Source organism: Heptranchias perlo, chromosome 5 (assembly GCF_035084215.1).
Source record: "Heptranchias perlo isolate sHepPer1 chromosome 5, sHepPer1.hap1, whole genome shotgun sequence".
NCBI lineage: Eukaryota > Metazoa > Chordata > Chondrichthyes > Hexanchiformes > Hexanchidae > Heptranchias > Heptranchias perlo.
The window spans coordinates 67,272,561-67,293,150 of NC_090329.1; the positions used below are offsets into that span (position 1 = coordinate 67,272,561).

General features: G+C 42.8%; 1 protein-coding gene across 1 annotated transcript in view; it reads right to left on the reverse strand.

The window, feature by feature from the left end:
- The window catches only part of LOC137321829 (ectonucleotide pyrophosphatase/phosphodiesterase family member 3-like), a 108,411-nt gene that overhangs the window by 33,334 nt on the left and 54,487 nt on the right, over positions 1–20,590 (reverse strand). Inside the window, exons 16-20 of the mRNA XM_067984533.1 lie at positions 15,758–15,827; positions 14,639–14,726; positions 9,843–10,015; positions 9,675–9,726; positions 5,095–5,249 (exon numbers count right to left, since the gene is read on the reverse strand). Of these exons, the coding sequence (XP_067840634.1) occupies positions 5,095–5,249; positions 9,675–9,726; positions 9,843–10,015; positions 14,639–14,726; positions 15,758–15,827 (538 nt within the window). The remainder of the gene's footprint in view (positions 1–5,094; positions 5,250–9,674; positions 9,727–9,842; positions 10,016–14,638; positions 14,727–15,757; positions 15,828–20,590) is intronic.

Here is a 20,590-nt window from a genome sequence, read left to right on the forward strand (position 1 = left end):
CCAATATCCCTTATGTTAGGAGAACTGTTCACATATCAGTGACTCCCTGGCCTCACGAGCAGCCAGGTGAGCCGCTGTTCAGCCCATGGGTTGCTCCTCCTCCTCGTCCTCCTCAATGTTGGTGGCAGATGTGGATGGGGCCTTGTCAAGTGGCACCCCTCTCTGTTGTGCCATGTTGTGCAAGGCACAACACACGACTATAATGTGTCCCACTCTGTCTGGTGTGTATTGAAGTGCTCCACCAGAATGATCAAGGCACCTGAAGCGCATCTTGAGCAGCCCTATATCATGCTCAATTATAGACCTGGTGGCGATGTGGCTGTCGTTATATTGACGCTGTTGCTCGGTGATGGGGTTCCTCAGAGGTGTCACAAGCCATGTGTGCAGGGGATATCCCTTGTCCCGGAGGAGCCAGCCCTTGCCGGTGTTCGGTGCGTGGAAGAGGGGCGGGATGTTGGACTCTCGGAGGATGAAGGCATCGTGGCAGCTGCCAGGCTATCTGGTGCACATGTGAAGGAATCTCTTGCGGTGGTCACTGATGAGCTGAGTGTTGATGGAGTGAAAGCCCTTCCTGTTGATGAACAGTCCTGGCTCGTGTGGAGGTGCTCGTATTGCTATATGGGTGCAATCGATTACACCCTGCACCCGTGGGAAGCCAGCCAGAGCGTGGAATCCCACTGCCCTCTCCGTCGGGCTGAGGTCATCCATGGGTAAGTTGACGTACTGCGAGGCCCCACGAAACAAGCTGTCGGTGACCTGCCTTATGCATTTGTGTGCAGACGACTGAGAGACCCCAGCGATGTCCCCAGTGACACCCTGGAATGATCCGGAGGCGAAGAAGTTGAGGGCAGTGGTGAGTTTGACAGCGACAGGTAAGGAGATGCTGCTCGGGCCAGCCGGGAGCAGCTCGGCATGAAGGAGGCTGCAGATGTCTGCGACTACCTGGCGACTGACTCTGAGCCTCCGTATGCACTACTCCTCAGAGAGGTCCAGGAAGCTGAGCCTCGGTCTGTGGACCCTGTTGCGAGGGTGGTGCCTCCTGCGACACCGCTCTCTCTGTTGTTGCCCTCCGTGCTGTTGTGCAGGTGCCTGTGGTGCAGCACTGTGTTGTGGAGCTCCACGTGGCAGGGGTGGACGGCGTGCCTGATGAGGCTGGTGATGTTTCTCGTCCTCGGATGAAATGATGAATGCAGCTATGGCGCCTCCCCCATCCTGATGGTGTAAGTTTGAGGGGGTCCGCAAATTAGGTAAATACGTTTGCACAGCAGAGTTTTGGGTGGAAAGTAAGAATTTTGAGTGGAAACACAAAGGTGTTGCAGCCAAAACTTTGTCTGAAGTGACAGAGTGCCCTGCTGCAGTAAATGGGGTTCTCCCCCCACCTGTCAAATAATCCTTTGCATCTCCCACTGGCTGCTGGCTGAAACACGTCTGCTCCAACAGGGAATGTTTCCCACAGCACGGGAAACATGCTGAGGATCCTTCAAAATTGCACCCCTGCCAAAATCTCCATACAATGAGGTCTGTCAAGTATCTCAACTATCTACCTAACTATGTAAAGCAGCATCCCGCCAGCTTTAATTGCCGGTGGGAGTCCCGCATTCGGGAGGCGCGCGCACCCGAACAGGTCACTGGGGAACCCGGAAGTCAGCGGGTTGGAGCCGGGCTTGGAACCCGCTCCGATTTCTATGCTTTTAGGATCCCCCCCACCCCCAACACACCCACTCCGCCATCCGAAAATCAGCCCCACTGTTCCAGGAAGTTCTCTTGAACACATTTCAGGAATTCCTCCCCCTCTATGCCCTTTACACTGTTACTGTCCCAGTCTATATTGGGATAATTGAAGTCCCCCATTATCACAACTCTATAGTTCTTGTATCTTTCTGGAATTTGCCTGCAAATTTGCTCCTCTATCTCCTTCCCACTATTTGGTGGCCTATAGTATACACTCAATAGCGTAATAGCTCCTCCATTGTTCCTTATTCCTAACCAAATAGATTCTGACTTTGACCCCCTCAACTACATCATCCCTTTCCAGTTCTATAATAGTTTCTTTGAATTGTAAAATTGCCAACCCCCCTCCTTTCTTTCCTTCCCTATCTTTCCTGAATACCTTGTAGCCAGGAATATTAAGTATCCAACCCTCCCCTTCTTTGAGCCAGGTCTCTGTCATTGGCACTATATCATAGTCCCATGTGGCGACTTGACCCTGCAGCTCATCAACTTTATTTACCACGCTATGTGCATTTATGCTCATGTACTCCAATCTTCGACTGCCTCGCATTTGCCTCCTGTCTGATCCCTCCTATTTCTGAACTATTGTTTACTCTAGTGCTATTTGTCCCTCCCAGTACTCTGTGCACCTTGTTTCTCCTCTCTACTGTTTCATCCTGGTGCCCATCCCCCTGCCAAATTAGTTTAAATCCTCTCTCACAGCATTAGTTAACCTCCCTGCAAGAACATTGATCCCAGCTCTATTGAGGTCCAACCCGTCCATCTTGAACAGATCCCTCCTGCTGCAGAACTGCTCCCAATGTCCCAGGAATCTAAAGCCCTCCCTCCTGCCATTGCTCCAGCCATACATTAACCTGACTTATCCTACTAATCCTATACTCACTAGCGTGTGGCACTGGGAGTAATCCAGAGATTACTACCTTTGAGGCCCTACTTTTTAACTTCCTCCCTAACTCCTGAAACTCTTACTACAGGACCTCGACCCTTTTCCTTCCTATGTCATTGGTTCCCACCTGGACCACGACTTCTGGCTGTTCCCCTTCCCCCTCAAAATGTTCTGCATTCTCAGTGATGTCCTTTAGCCTGGCACCAGGGAGGCTTACTGCAATTATATAGGGCCTTGGTGAGACCGCACCTGGAGTATTGTGTACAATTTTGATCTCCTTACCTAAGAAAGGATATACTTGCCATAGACGGAGTGCAACGAAGGTTCACCAGACTGATTCCTGGGATGGCGGGATTGTCGTAAGAGGAGAGATTGAGTAGACTAGACCTGTATTCTCTAAAGTTTAGAAGAATGAGTGGCGATCTCATTGAAACAGACAAAATTCTTACAGGGCTCGACAGGGTAGATGCAAGGAGGATGTTTCCTCTGGCTGGGGAGTCTAGAACCAGGGGTCACAGTCTCAGAATAAAGGGTAGGCCATTTAGGACTGAGATGAGGAGAAATTTCTTCACTCAGAGGATGGTGAATCTTTGGAATTCTCTACCCCAGAGGGCTGTGGAGGCTCAGTCATTGAGTACATTCAAAACAGAGATCGATAGATTTCTAGATATTAAAGGCATCAAGGGATATGGGGATGGTGCAGGAAAATGGCATTGAGGTAGAAGATCAGCCATGATCTTGTTGAATGGTGGAGCAGGCTCAAGGGGCCGGATGGCCTACTCCTGTTCCTATTTCTTATGTTCTTACACCACACGGGACTCATGTTGACGGTTGCAGAAACGCCTGTCTATCCCCCGATTATCGAGTCCCCTATAACAACTGCATTTCTTTTGCCCCCCCCCCCCTTAGCAGCTGAGTCTCCCATGGTGTCGTGGATTGTACCTGACTGCACTCCCCCGAGATATCAAAACCCTCACTGGAATTCAACACTGAATACCGGTGAGTGCCACACTCCCAGGGGACTCCTGCACTGCCTGCCTGTTCCTCCTAGTCTGTCTGGTGGTCACCCACTCCCTCTCTGCCTGAACTCTCTGTAGCTGCGGGGTGACCACCCCCTGAAACGTGCTATCCATGAAACTCTTAGCTTCCTGAATGCACCAGCTGCCCCTCAAGCTCAGAAACTCTGAGCTCGAGCTCAAGCAGCTGGCAGCACTCCCTGTACATGTTGTTTTCCAGAACACACAAAGCGTTCTGGAGTTCTCACATGGCACAGGATGTGCATGCGAGGGGTCCCAGTTGTCCTGCCATATTAGCTAACAGTTATTTAAACTGTTTGTTTAGCTTTAAGGCACTTTACTGTTTATCTGATACCAAAACACTAACCACTAAAAACGATAAGCACGTTGGCACTTTTTCATTGATTTTCCTGATTGTAGCGTGTGATAGACCTTTAATTCGAAGCTGTCACATCGCTGGCGAACCTGTAGGAGCAAGTTCCGTTTTTTTGCATTTCATTGCGCATGTACAAATGCTGGAACTTGCTCCTCCATTTCGCCACTAGCACCGGTGAGCGCTACCAAGCTCACCATTATTTCACAAGCAATTTCTGCCCCATCTGCCTGTTCTACTGGACATAAGATACCTCACAGCACTATTAGAGCAGGAGAGCAAGAAGAGCAGGAAGTTCTCCCAGTGTCCTGGTCAATAATCATATCTCAACCAGTGTTACCAAAAACAGATTATCTGGTTAGTCATCTCTCTTGCTGCTTGTGGAATCATGCTATGCACAAATTGGCTGCTATATTTGCCTAAATAACAACAGTGACTACACTTCAAATATAAATCATTAGTTGTGTCGCACTTTGGGACATCCTGAATGCTAAGGTCCTATATAAATGTAAGTTCTTTCTACTGAATAACATATTAAAAGTCTTCCCAGATCTGCGGCAGAGGTTCCCAGTGGGCACATCCCGGTATTTATGCTGGGATACCACCCCCACAGATTTTAAAGGCCTAAGAACTTTTCCGATGACTTCTCACCATCTTGCTTAACTACTGCCACAGTCTCTTGTTTTTATAATGCATTTTCCCTGTCATTGACATGGCTTTCCATATGCGCCAGATTATCAAAAAGCCTGTTTTACTGGCTGTTTAATTCATTACCTCCTCTCTGTGACAGCAGTTAGCTTTCCTAACTCTTCACTTTTACCTGCTAATTTGTTCAGCCCTAGTAAGGGAATGCTTTACCTCCAGTTTCTAGTTCTACAGCTGAAATGTCAATTTGTCTTTTTTCTTTACACATTTTGACAGACTTACAGCACTTTTAGTATTTATTTCATTCATATCATTAATCTGGACTGGTTTCAAACCTATGTGCTGGAGCTCATTGTTGGAACCTGCTGCACTCTGTCCCTGAGCAGCAGTATTCCAGATTTCTAATTAATGAATGGTAGAGTTATTGGGAGCAACAAACTTACCGGTTTGGTAACAGTGTATGCACTCCATAGAGGCATTAAAATGTCAGCACTATATCCAGTCACATAGGATCCATGGGACAAGAGGCAATATGTGCTGTCCCTCTGTAAAACTCTGGGTCGTCCATAAGGCATGTTAAGAGCTTCTGCTTCAATAACTAAAAAGACACAAGATTATCATTATGTTTCTATTATAAATGTGCTTCAGGCCAGATTACTGCATAACAATTAATTTATTAATCCCATTGTTTTGCAACTTCAACCTGCTGTGCCAAAGCGTGGTATGATGCAAGTGTGTGTCTGTCTTTCTCCACAGGGTGAGGTTACATTCATAGATGTGCCATTCTGAGGGGCTGCTGAAGTGAGGACTGTGCATTTCCCTACAAGAATGGACCGTTATCCTGAGCTGCTCTTTCCTCATGGCTAACTGCAGACTAACATTGGCAGAGATTGGAAACAGGTTGTCTGGCAACTATCTTGGTTTGACATAATGCATATGAGGGAATGTCAAGAGGAAGGAAATATGATCCTAAGATGATCTCGAAGAAAAAGTGTGGGAGCTCAAGCAAAAGCTTTAGTCTTAACATGAGAGCATTATTTTTAAATTAATGTTTATTCCTTTTAACTTCCACTGAGCAGGAAACCTAATCCAAGCTCTTTCTTGCCTAACTGTTAGTACATTCATTAGGATTCATTGGTATCCAAACTGCAACACATAAGGAATTTCACCATTGTTTGAACTCACTGATTTTTAGAGGTCACTGGACCTCTGTGTCACTTTGACAATCTGGCAGAAATGAGGACTGATGAATAAAGTGAGGCCCATGTGTTTACAGCTATATAACCTGCCTGCACACACTACCGTGCTATAAAATACATATATATATATATCAAGTACTGTCATGACATGCTTTAGGTTTTGAGGCATTATCTAGGTTATTACACTAAAATTGAAACAAACACTTCACCATTGAGCACCTCTTTGAGTGAAACTCATTAGAGGTGTTACAGCTGCTTGAATATGTTCCAATGAGTCAACTATGTGCATCGCAAGTGAGGAAAAGTTAATTATTATTTAATGCACTCCATCATGCGCTCTGATAAAAAAGCAGTGAAACATTTCCAAACGAGAAAAAAATGATGGCCCAGATTTTGCTGAAAAATAACGGTGTCTGAACGATGCAAGCTGTTATTAATGCACAAATCGGCCAGCAACTTGTAGTGACGAAGAGACATTCCGTGAATTGTGAATCACCACAAGTTGCTGGCCGATTTGTGCCATTCTACTGTTAAATTTGCGAAACGGCATCTTGCCTTTAGCCTCCCTGTGATTTTTATGAAGTTTTTGCATTTGCACATTAACTCACCACAGAAAGTTAAGTCTAGTAATTAACAGCAAAAGTATCCTTTTAACAACATGATAATTGTTACAATTGTTAGTGACTGCCAATCAGCCGCTCTTGCTCAGGAAGTAACTAATCATCATAGTATCATAGTAGGTACAGCAAAAGAGGAAGTCATTCGGCCCATCGTGCCTGTGCCAGCTCTTTGGTAGAGCTATCCAACTAGCCCCATTTCCTTGCTCTTTCCCCATAGCCCTGTAAATTTTTTCCCTTCAAGTGTTTATCCAATTCCCTTTTGAAAGTTACTATTGAATTTGCTTCCACCACCCTTTCAGGCAGTGCATTCCAGATCATAACAACTCACTGCATAAAAATGTTTCCTCATGTCGCCTCTGGCTATTTTGCTGATTGCCTTAAATTTGTGTCCTCTGGTTACCGACCCTTCTGCCACTGGAAACAGTTCCTCTGTCAAAACCATTCAAAATTTTGAACACTTCTATCAAATCTCCCCTTAACTTTCTCTGTTCTAAGGCGAACAACCCCAGCTTCTCCAGCTTCTCCACATAACTGAAGTCCCTCATCCCTGGCACCATTCTAGTAAATCTCTTCTACACCCTCTCTAAGGCCTTGACATCCTTCCTAAAGTGTGCTGCCCAGAATGGAACACAATACACCAGTTGAGGCCTATTCAGCGTTTTATAAAGATTTAGCATAACTTCCTTGCTTTTGTAATCTGTGCCTCTATTTATAAAGCCCAGGATCCCATATGCTTTTTTAACAGCTTTCTCAACTTGTCCTGCCACCTTCAAAGATTTGCGTACATACACCCCCAGGTCTCTCTGTTCCTGCAACCATTTAACCTTGTACCATTTAGTTTTTTATTGTCTCTCCTCATTCTTCCTACCAAAATGTATCACTTCACACTTCTCTGCGTTAAATTTCATCTGCCATGTGTCTGCCCATTTCACCAGTCTGTCTATATCCTCCTGAAGTCTGTTACTATCCTCCACATTGTTTACTACATTTCCGAGGTTTTGTGCATCTGCAAACTTTGAAATTATACCCTCTGTGCCCAAGTCCAGGTCATTAATAAATATCAAAAAGAGCAGTGGTCCTAATACTGACCCCTGGGGAACACCACTGTATACTTCCCTCCAGTCTGTAAAACAACCGTTCACCACTACTCTCTGCTTCTGTCCCCTAGCCAATTTTGTACCCACGCTGCCATTGTCCCTCTAATCCCATGGGCTTTAATTTTACTAACAAGTCTATTATGTGGTACTTTATCAAATGCCTTTTAAAAGTCCATATACACAACATCAACTGCACTACCCTCATCAACCCTCTCAGTTACTTCATCAAAGAACTCAATCAAGTTAATCAAACACGATTTTACTTCAACAAATCCGTACTATACCCCATACTTTTCTAAGTGCCAACTTTCGCTGCACTCCCTCTTTGGCAAGTATATCCTTTCTTAGGTAAGGAGACCAAAACTCCACACAATAGTCCAGGTGTGGTCTCACCAAGGCCCTGTATAACTGCAGTAAGACATCCTTGCTCCTATGCCCAAATCCTCTTGCAATGAAGGCCAACATACCATTTGCCTTCCTAACTGCTTGCTGCACCTGCATGTTTGCTTTCAGTGACTGGTGTACAAGGACACCCAGGTCCCTTTGTACATCAACATTTCCCAATCTATCATTATTTAAATAATACTTTGCCCTTCTGTTTTTCCTTCCGAAGTGGATAACTTCACATTTATACTGCATCTGCCATGTATTTGCCCACTCACTCAACTTGCCTAAATCGCTTTGAAGCCTCTTTGCATCCTCCTCACAACTCATGATCCCACCTAGTTTTGTGTTGTCAGCAAACTTGGAAATGTTACATTTGGTTCCCTCATCCAAATCATTGATATATATTGTGAATAGCTGGGGCCCAAGCACTGATCCCTGCGGTACCCCACTAGTCACTGCCTGCCACCCCAAAAAAGACTAATTTATTCCTACTCTCTGTTTCCTGTCTGTTAACCAATTTTCAATCCATGCCAGTATATTACCCCTAATCCCATGTGCTTTAATTTTGCACACTAACCTCTTATGTGGGTCTTTATCAAAGGCCTTCTGAAAATCCAAATAAACCACATCCACTGGTTCTCCCTTATCTATTCTACCAGTTACATCCTCAAAAGACTTCAGTAGGTTTGTCAAACTTGATTTCCCTTTCATAATCCATGTTGACTTTGTCTATTCCCATTGATATTTTCTAAGTGTCCTGTCATCGCATCCTTTATAATAGACTCTAGCATTTTCCCTACTACTGATGTTAGGCTAACTGGTCTGTAGTTCCCTGTTTTTTCTCTCCTTCCTTTTTTAAATAGTGGGGTTACATTCGCCATCCTCCAATCTTCTTTCCTTGCATCAGTTCTTACATTTTTTGCAAATTTACACCTTTATCTCCTTCCCACTTTTTTCTGGCCTATAGCATACACCCATTATAAGTCTCCAGTCTCATTCCTTCAGGTTGTGATTTGTTTTAGGAGATTTTTAAAAAGTCAAATTTAATTTTTTTTCTTACTTTTTCTTTCTTTCTCTTTTTTCTCTTTCTTAATACAATCTTTCTTTCCCTCTCTTTATTTCTTTTTCTGCATTTGATTTGCTCCGAGTGATTTCTACCTCATTGTCTCTAAAAGTTTGCCCACTACTGACGTTAGGCAGCTAACCCAATGTTGAGAGCTGATATTCATACTTTACATTAAACTGAATTATTATTGCGTATATGTGCACATGTATGCCTGTGGGTACAGGGCTACTGTCAATACTCCACATTCCTGAAAGTATGAGATTATGCATTAATCTAACACTCTGCTGAAAACACAGTAGTGAAAACCATTTACATCTATTGCAGGAATATTCCATTCATGAGAACATTTTCTTGGAAAATTAGGATACAACACCGGTTTCACTGGCCTTCATATACATGTTACATATTCAAGAACAGAGCTTCATTGTGAAGAAAACATTATTCATAATTATAACAAGTACTCCCAAGATAAATCTTGTGCATCTGGTACTTTTAATGAGGAATTTGTTCTGTAATATTATGGTAGTTTTTTGAATCACTTTCTCCTAACTGTTAGAGTTTAGTCACAATATACTTATGAGCCGTCCCTCACATTGCAGAATTGCTAAACATTTGACATGGCAAAACAACCATAAAAGCAATATATTGTCTTACCTTCTTTGGCAGTAAGGTTGATTCTTGTATTCATTTCCTGAACAGACAGGGTCTAAGGGGCAGAAATACATTCTGTAGTTTACTTGCTGCCTCTGAAAATAACCTTGTACACTTCAGTATACCGTGATTTTAACAAACAGATTATTGAGCTTCCAATCCTCTACTTACTGAGCCATTACATGAACATCCCAGGCCGTCACTCGGAATCAGTGTGGAGAGTGGACAGAAAGATAAAGCAGATACCTCGGCAGGAAAAGCAGGGCTATAAAAAGGATTCTTTAGCAGATGATTTAGAGTGCCATGAGATCCATTATTAGGTGCAGGTGTGATCTGCAACAAATCTAACAAGGGAAGAAAAAACACAGAGCAATTCTGTTACAAAAACACATTTGTGCCTTTTGTTTTTTGGTATCTCCCTTCCTTCAGTATTTATTCAAATGACATGCTTGAAGAAAGGAATGGTTTACTCTGGACTACTGGCAACCTCTTGAATTGGTGCCAGTGGAACAATGGGCATTGGATATAGAGCAAATGATAAGCACCCATTAAATTTACAAACCAATAAAGAAGTTTTAACTGGACTCTCCTCAAGGCAGGTATGTGTATCTAGTTTTTATTTTTCCAAAGATACAGATTTTCACCCATGTGTTACATTAGCATCAAGTTTTAATTTGCAATAGATTCATTTGAGAGAGCAATTCCTAACCCATCCCTCTTCTGCCTACATCTGCCAGCCATTCTCCCGCTTATAGTACCAGCACTAGCTCTTTAGCATCACTGCCAGCACAAAAAGAAAATGCCATTGCCTTCAAGACTCCCTATTTCAGTGACAGGCCTGTGACTACATCTGCCCCAGGTCACAGAGCAATGCCACCGGGGCTGCGTCCTGGCGATGCAGTTCATTGAATCACTTGGAAGTACTTAGTCATTCACACACAAAGGAATGAGGTCATGCCACCCATTCCCAGAGAAAGGCAGACTTCACCATTCTTTCATCAACTTGAAACTAACTGTTCGATAAGACAGTTTTGTGCCGAGAAAGTCTATAATCGTCTTACAAATATAACTGTCACTGGATCCGGATTTGTTTGCATTTGTTTGCATCCGGATTTGCCCCTTGGTTATTTTGTACACAATTCCACTCTGTGGTATGTCACTAAAAATGACAAAATATATTGTCATCATACTTACGTGATCGGTTCAGAACATATTACAGAAAGGGGGCTTCAGATTTCTCATCTGCAGTCATACTTTCAAAGTAACAGATGATGGGTTTGGGTTCAAATCATAACAAATTCAAAAGAGCAAATTTTGATGGCCCAGATATTGCTGGAGAGGGGCATCTCACAGCGAGCACCGTGAATTCAATCTTTTCCCTCACCCTTCAGGTCATATTTTATTTGTGGCACAAATTGCTGGAAATGCAAACTGATAAAGGCACAGCAACATCAACTGGGCTTCTGGGACTTCGTGAACATCAGGCCCAGAGGTTTATCTCCTTAACTAATGAAATCTCAGGATAGAGAAAGAAACAGAGCGAACAACGGAGAAGGAAATAGGGTGAATTAGAGTTAAATATGATACTGTAAGAGAAATAAAGAGAGGGAAAGAAAGATTGGATTAAGAGATAGATAAAAAAAGAGACAGAAATGAAAAGTAAGAAAAACATTTTACAATTTAAAAAACCCCTAGGAACAATTTAATACCTGCAGGAGGGAAAGGCCACAGTTTCAATTGTTCCCCTTCTGGGCCTCCAAGGTTCAGTATCATGTCAGGACCTTAAATCATGTCAGTAACAGGGTCCTTATGTCATGAATTAGCAGCCTTAAATGTCTGCAGCAAGATTCATTCGTATTTACGGTGCACATCCAGCAATTTCTTGACACTCATGGGTAGGTTGTGGGTGAGTTCCAATTTTTGCGAGGCTAATGGTGGAATGGAGCAAATCGTCCAGCAATTTGCGGTGATTTGCAACTCATGGCGTGTATCTTCCTCACCACAAAATGCTGGGGTTTTTACGCACTAATAATGGCAGGCGCCGTGAACTCACCGTTATTTTTCCCGCAATTTATGGTCCATACAGTACTGAACTGCTATGCATATGTTCCTAGATAGCTGTCAGCGATATTTTGTTTTCATAATATAAATATACAATTTTACCCTTTATTCCCATAATTTCCTATGCATTAAGGATCTGCGAGTATTTACTAACTACCATCATTATGACTGTTGAGTATTCTGTGGCTTTCAACAGGTCCTGAGGTAGTCTTACATCGTTATGGTGCTGGATCAGCATTTTCATCAGCTGGCAGATAGAAAACAAACTCCCACCAAGAACAGTTAGTGTTGTAACAATTAATTAATTTAAAAAAGATCTGGATAGTATCAAGTTAGGAATGGGATAAAATATTATTGTTTTTAAATATTATTGGGTTTGATTACTAATAGGCATGGCCTTCCTCTTCTTCTCCATTCCCAGACCTAACTAATCCCCTTCCACCAAGACCAAGCAGACTGCCTCAACCCCTTGACCCACATAGCTCCCAGTGCAAGCACAGTCACACTGAGAAGTTTGGATGTATTAATGCACTCCTCCCACAAGTAGTGTTTAATTAAAATGTACATCGGTTTTGAAAAATATATACGTGATTGTCATTAATAAAATATAGAATTAATTATGGACAGAAATGGTCAAATATTTTATGGAACATGATAATTCCTACACTGCTGGGATCCCATGGCAATGTCATCCATGGAAAGCAACAAATTCTTTCTTAGGGCCATTAAATAAATGTACAGTCCATGATAGGGCAGATTATACCTAGTTTGAGAAAGAAGCAGATTCAATAGAAGAACTTGCATTTATATAGCGCTTTTAACAACTTCAGGACATCCCAATGCGCTTTACAGCCAATGTATTTTTGAAGTGTAGTCATTGTTATAATGTAGGTCAAAAAAACTTAAGTCATGTTATGGGAGCCGATTTTCGGTATTGGTGGACATCGGGCAGGCAGTGCATGGAGCGCACCCAATCAACGTCACTGGTGGGAGGTTCGACCAGTTTTCACGGTTGGGCCTCATTACCATTCCGTTGGCAAGCTACCTACTATTCTTGTAGATATTATGAAATGAAAGCAGCTTTTATATCTTATGACACTGAGAATCCCAATCTCCTCTGGACAACCTGCTAGACACAAAGGGGACAATTTTAACCTAGTCCGCCCATCGGGAAACTGACGGGATCGGGTGCAACGCTGATTTTACATCCCACACAATTTTATTCTCTATTGAATTCAATGAAGAGTAATATTGGAAGGGGTGTAAAACCAGTGTTCCACCCAATCCCGTGGGTTTCCTGCCTGGCGAGTTAAGTTAAAATTACCCCCAGGGTCTGACTTGCTGTTCATTAGTACTGGAATAAACAAATATTTATGGCAACAAACCCTTCAGTGCTGCAGGCAATGAAAGATCAAGTTTAATAGTTCAAATTCACACCTGCACAAGCGGTTTGTGGCAAAACACATTCTCTTTTTATTAAAGTTAGATTTTGTCCTGTTGACAAATGCTCATTCTCACAATAAAGAGCTAACTTTCATATGAATCCTTGGGGGGAAAACCGGTGCTTCCCCCCCATCCCAAAATAAATGCTTGCAGCAAAAATCTACAAACTTCAATGGAAAAAATTAGGTCACAATTTGCTGGCAGTAGAACCACACATTCTGTCTGGCACTGAACATGAAATGGCAGCTCAGTTGTCAGTCTAGAGCTGAAGCAGCGTTCTAATATAATTTGCAAATGGCGGAGCTGGAACAGAAACTTATGTTTAATTCTACTTCTGAATTGCAATACTTGGCAGAACAGCTCAAAATGTAAGTATATTATTGCACATGGAGCTGGGCCAAAGGGAATGTTTGTTTTAGCACTGCTTGTTTGTCCTGTGCAAGTAGAATGAGCTGGTTGAGGAAGAGGAAAAACGTTTTTTGCAAATAGCACCATTAAAGCAGATGTAACGCAAAATCAAATAACGAATATCTTCCTTGCATTGGAACAACTGAAGTCCAGAGAGAAACTTTTGCATGTGTTTGGCATGTATATCCTTTTGTAGACAAATGTCTAGTACTCTTGCACTAGCTCCAATAGTGGCTACCACAGCAAATCTAAAACTGCGTCGCCACTGTGAAGCAATTTGAATAAAATTTATTAAAGCTTTTGAAAATATTGAAGAGGGGCTAATACTGTTCTTTACACTGTGCTGTTCTGTATGTGTTTGATTTGTTTAAATTCTGTAAATAAATTTTGTTAGTTAATTTAGAATCTGAATATGGTATTTTGATTATACTGTTCTGGATTGGCTTGGAGGGAAATAAAGGGCAGCGGGCACTGGCAATCTAGGATTGTATCAATCCTGTAGAGTATGAGATCGCCGCAATGGCAAAAAAAAACGAAAGGCTACTACTGTGGTTTGTAGAGGGCATGAGGTCAACTTACAGGAAGTGGAGTGAGACCACTGCAAGAAGGAACAGTTCATTAGAATATCCTAAAATTACATCAGTGGCAAAATTACAGCAAGTTGCAAGAGATAACTGTCCCATCACATACACCTAGAAGCAAACTTTAAGTGCTTGTTTTACATCTGCTCTATGGAGAGTGTTGGTGTCATTAAACAGGAAAATTCAGCCCAATATGATTTCAATAACTTTTTTTGTCCTCACTGTTGAGGTATGATTGCTTCAGGATTTTTGAATCATCATTCGCCCGCTGTAGTAGAGACACTCTAAAGCAGGTCTACTGCAACAACATTAAAGACAAGTGCATTATGGAGAATCTTTAACATACAAAGGCAGTTACTCCACTAAATGATACATGTTATTTACAGCAACATCAGTGGTAGATCAGCTGTAATTTGGAGTTGAAATAAAGCCATTCACTTACATAGTACTTGTTTATAAAATGAAAGCACTCACCACACATCAGGTTATAGAGTTCAATATTGTCAAATGGATCAACCTCTGTCTTAAATCTGAAGCCTGGCCCATTAGCTATGAAGATCGCCTGGAATTTACCATCAAGGGAAAACATAAGAAGAAAAAAACCCACAAGTTTGTTTATTAAATAGGGAAAGAGCATATTAAAAGGAATTTATTGTCATCATAACTTGCAAAAGAAAAATCCCCCCATGTATACAGGGGGTAATTCTGTGATAAAATTGCAATGGAAAGTTATAACGGACTTGCATGAGCACCACTATTTTCAAATCCCCAAATTAGTACCTATTTACTTCCAAGAATTTTTGGTTTGTATGCCTGAAATCCCTGATGATGACAGAATTATATTTTTCTACTCATCAAGTTGGTAAATGTTGTTTCTACTAAATGGAATATTTCTTGTCAATTTTTGTACCCATGGGGTAACCTCACAAATCAACACTCTAGCAGCAATCCTTACCTGTTAGAAGTGCATATTGGAAATTCGGGTGCACATCGCCCATGATTTTTCCATCATGAACAGAAGACTGTGGGCAAGGCAAACCCAAGTTTATGATATGCACTCCCAATGGGTGAGGCTCCCCTCTGGAAAACTGACTCAAAAAATGACATCCCCTCAATGTCAGCACCAAGCACTTTGAGGTCAAGTGAACCACTACCAGGTGCACACTTGTGATCTCACTACTTTGCCTGAAGAATGTGCTGAGCTCTAACCACAAAACACTACCTCCAACTGCACCATTGTAAATTTATCCACTTCCCACATTAGCCATCTTTGTGATATGTCCAAGTGAGACTGAAAGGTAAGGGCAAATTTCTGTACTCCCATGATTTTCCAATACGGACAGACAATCACGTCTGTGCAATTTTCCAATATGTGCTCATGGTGGGTGACAATCTGCACCAAGAATGCAGAAACAGGAAATTAGCCCCACTGTGTCAATTTGCACTAAATTGGAGATTGGATGGTATTGGATGTGGACCGAAATCATAACATGTTTATTAGGCATACATTCTAACTCCACACAGGACAGAGGAAACCATTCCCCAATATAGCAATTGCATCTGGTACATTGCTAATCATATTTAATTACTTACTCGCATGCTTTTGTATTCATTATCATAGCCATGATTTCCACCACCACAGAAATTGAATGTCAACTTATCTCTGAAAAAAAATTACAGCAACTTTATAAGAGAGCAACAATATGATTAGAGGAGAATGGAAAAGATAAAGGAACATAAAGATTAACTGCCCGAAAATACTGAAGGCCTCCAGTCCCGCTGAAGAATGCAGGGTCAGCATGAGGGCCCCTGATTTGCATGGAGCCAGCACATGTTGCCGGAAACTCTGGCACCTGCCTGCTATCCTCTTCCCTGGTCTGGATGCCCCTAGTGGTCCCATTTGCACACCTCCTGGAGGTTGGTATGCATCATCATACTGGGCACATGCCATGTCTCACGTGGTTCAGGAGAGCAGGAATTCCTAGTGTAGGGAGTTTCCGGCCCCATCCCCTCCACTTCACTGGCTTTGTAAAGGGTGGGCGGAGGCTCCGCCTCTTACAAGGTCAAGTTGGAACTTGGCGTATCCAGTTCATGGCCAATTTCGGAGCCATTCTGTCAGGCTCCCACTGGAGTTATGGTAGAAGTCCGCCAGAATAGCTGAGGAACTTCAGTTCCTAAGTAATTACCATGGAAACCAATATTCTACTCTAGTGGCAATGTAGCAGCCCAATGTTTTTTTTAAACTTCTCTTCAACATCAGCTTTATTGGTCATTACCCAATGAATACATGTTCATGTATATGTTGTTACTTGAAATGCAGATAAAGTACTCAAGCAGTAATTTCAGACACTTCTTGTATGGCAGTCCACTCCGAAGTTCAATCATTTGTAACCTCTGATTTTATTAAAGTATATAAAATAAAACTGTCTGCTGTACTTTAAAAGGCTCTCAAACCCCAGAACGCAGAACAGATTTAGGACGCCGAAAATACACTAATATGAAAAGCACCCAATATTAATTAATTAGAAAATATATTTCTACCATTTCTTATTGTTTTCCTTTCCTTGTCACTCAATGCCAGACTTAACTACCCCAAGCACAGATTTCCAAGGAAGCAATTCCTTTCCATTTGCTCCTGTCTTATAACTTTCTGATCCAAGGTTAAGCAGTCCCAAATTAGCTGTTTTTAATGCTGATCACACTAAATGCTGTCAATCACCGTTATATGTCACAGAAACAGCAGCAAATTTCAAAATCAGAACGCTTTAATGCAAAATGAATCGTTTTGTGAAGTTTTCTATCATTATTGTTCGATGGAATTGCTAAATGAATAATTAAATGGGAGTGGTACAATGATTTGCAAATTGGCTATTTTTATCAAAGAGAACACAGGCATATCTATATGCAAAAAACCTTTAAGCAGTTATAATTCTATAATCATTGCATTATATAGCACCTTTCATGCAGAAATAAATCAAAACACTTAACACAGTGCATTTTTTTTTGAAGCTCAGTGATCATTGTTAGTCAGACACATGCACGGCCATTCTGAAGCAAAATCCTACATGAGCTGAATGACTAGTAATGTATTTTTTCAATGGTATTGGTTAAGAGAGGTAGGTTGACCAGGAAACTGTGCTTTTCCGTAAATAGTGCCATGTGATCTTTAACACCCATTTAAGCAGGCAGATGAAACCTCAGGTTAGTATCTTAGTATCTGCAGTATTCCCTCAGAACTTCATTAAGAACATAAGAAATCGTTGGAATAAGATAAGGCATTTGACCTTTCAGTCTATCTAGCCTGCTCCTTCCACAAACTATGTACAAGGTATCTATCATGGACTGAACCTCATGGGCTATAAATTGGGCAATGTAGTACCTGTTTTGTAGGTGCTACGCGGCCTCCTAAGGACCCAAAATGACATCCGGAATGCATGTGCATGCTTCTAATGTGATGAGTGCCAAACGCCATCTTGGTAAAGGCATTTGCACACGCGCAGATAACGAACACCGGCAGTATGTAAAGTAAGGAGAATATGCGTTCCATCAGTGTGCAACGCTGATTTAAAGGGACAGATATGATTTTGGAACTCAATGCTCCAGCCAACGCACTGTCTTAACTTCGCACAGCTGAACAGCATAGGGGACACCCCCCCCCCCCCAACCCCCAGCGCTATTTAAAGGGATCATGCAGGATTTACAGGTTAGTTACTGGATTATTGCTTCTGGCTGCTGTTGCATTTGTACCTGTATTTGGAGGTCTCCTATAGTTGAATACTAGGACTAGGGGACATAGCCTAAAAATTAGAGACAGGACTTGCAGGAGTGAAGTTAGGAAATGCTTCTACATGCAAAGAGTGGGAGAAGTTTGGATCCCTCTTCTGCAAACTGCAGTTGATGTGAGCTCAATTGTTAATTTTAAATCTGAGATTGATAGATTTTTGTTAACCAAAGGTATTAAGGGATATGGGGCTAAGGCGGGTATATGGAGTTAGGTCACAGATCAACCATGATCTCATTGAATGGTGGAACAGGCTCAAGGGGCTGAATGGCCTACTCCTGTTCCTATCTTCCTATGTTCCTATAATAAAGTTTCAATACTCTACAGGGAGTGGGCTGGCTAGCTGACAACCAACAGCAAGGGCATTGGCAGAGTGGCAGGGGTGGGACAGGAATGCTGTCATCCTGAGAGAGGACAGCAGGTTCATGTTCCATGGAGCTACTGTCACTTGCTGCCTCCTGTTATGCACCACCTTCTCTTGTGTGATGTCTGATCTCTGTTCAGACTCTGTGGGGACCCGTTTCTTATATTTTGCAAAGAACATCGCATACATAAAACATGGATGCAGGTCCCGTCACTATGTTTACAAATTGTTGAGTTATGTTAAATAATAAAGGTTAATAAATAATTTATTACATAATAAATTGAATAAAGATTGCACACTACAAAATCCCACATCCTCCACTCTGCACACCAGACCTCACCATGAGGTTTGTACCAGGCCTGCGAGAAAGCATGCACCAAGATTCTCTGATGAGGCCTTGGTGCAAGACGTGGACAGAAGGAGGGGCATCCTATATCCACAGGGTGGCAAGAGGCCCTCCAGACATATATGCTCCCAAGGCAGTGGGAGGCAGTAGGGGATGATGTCAATGCCAGGCACATAGCACCACGAACATGGATGCAGTGCAGTATTGGCCAGGGGCTGCAGAAAGTAACCTGAGATTTCCAGCTGCTGACACACAGGCAAAAGCAACTTTTGAACTGAAGTAACCTGAGTTCAGTCGCTGGCCTGAGCTGGCTGGAACCGGTTTGAATTAGCTAAGTTTTGTGAAAGACAAAGGAGATGTGATAAGACACAAGTCCTTATTTAGAAAAGGAGTAATGAGGTAATGCAACCTAAGTCCTTGGGACAGAGCCAATGAGAAGAAGACACAGACTATGCGAGCAAGCCTAAACCAACGGGAGAGAGACAGCACAGCTTGAAGAGATAAGATTCGGAATAAGAATGAAGAATCTGGGGCGTGGAGCCAGAGCGAAGACTCCGGAGACCAACCATCGCGGAAGTGGAAGAGCCTATGTCAGGGACGTAGAGACGACGTCGAGAGAGAGAGAGAGAAAGGAATGCCTGGCCAGCGTCACCTCTCCTTTTCGGGGATTATCCTTTATATTCTGTGACCACTCAGGGAGTGTCAGAGAAACCTAGTGGGTGTGCGTTTAGATCCTAGTTTGGGTATAAAACTGTATAACCTGGTGTAAACTGCATGTCTATATCTAACCAGACATATAGACATATAGACGTATAGACGTATATGATCTAACAGCGTGAATAAAGCGAATTGAGAGTTAAGAGAGAATTGACTCTAAGCCGTTAACCGTAACTGGTGACCTCCGGTCAACAGCAGGAAGAAGTTCAATGCTTTGACACGAGTGGTCAAGGTGAATGAGGTCAACTGTCAAGTGGCATCTCCTACCAACTGCACTACTACTCTTTCAATCAGTACTCAACTCTTCCAATCAGATGCTGCAACTCACCCTCGTACATTACCACTGTTGCAAGCCGCACACCCACAACTCACAGGTCACACACACTGGCAGCTATTACATGGTGCTGGCCACTCAACAGCGCAGCTAGGCCTGGCTGCTCGCAGATATCAGGTATATGACCAGGCAGCACAAATCTCACATGCTGCCTGCATCTCAATCGCGCACCGCAACCCCGTGCTCAGATTCGGGGGCTATCGAATTTAACCCCATGTGTCTTTAATCTGCTCAGGGAAAGAACGTTCTACATGAATATTTCTTGATCACTAAACTTAACCAAAAGTTCAGATGACGTATCCGTCCCACATCTCCAATGTTTATTAATGATACCGTTTAATATTAAATGTTACAAATGGACAGGCAATGACCACCTCCAACAAGAGAGAGTCTAACCACCTCCCCTTGACATTCAACGGCATTACCATCGCCGAATCCCCTACCATCAACATCCTGGGGGTCACCATTGACCAGAAACTTAACTGGTACAGCCACATAAATACTGTGGCTACAAATGCAAGTCAGAGGCTGGGTATTCTGCGGCGAGTGACTCACCTCCTGACTCCCCAAAGCCTTACTACCATCTACAAGGCACAAGTCAGGAGTGTGATAGAATACTCTCCACGTGCCTGGATGAGTACAGCTCCAACATCGCTCAAGAAGCTCGACACCACCCAGGACAAAGCAGCCCACTTGATTGACACCCCATCCACCACCCTAAACATTCACTCCCTTCACCACTGGCGCACCGTGGCTACAGTGTGTACCATCCACAGGATGCACTGCAGCAACTCGGCAAGGCTTCTTCAACAGCATCTCCCAAACCTGCAACCACTACCACCTAGAAGGACAAGGGCAGCAGGCACATGGGAACAACACCACCT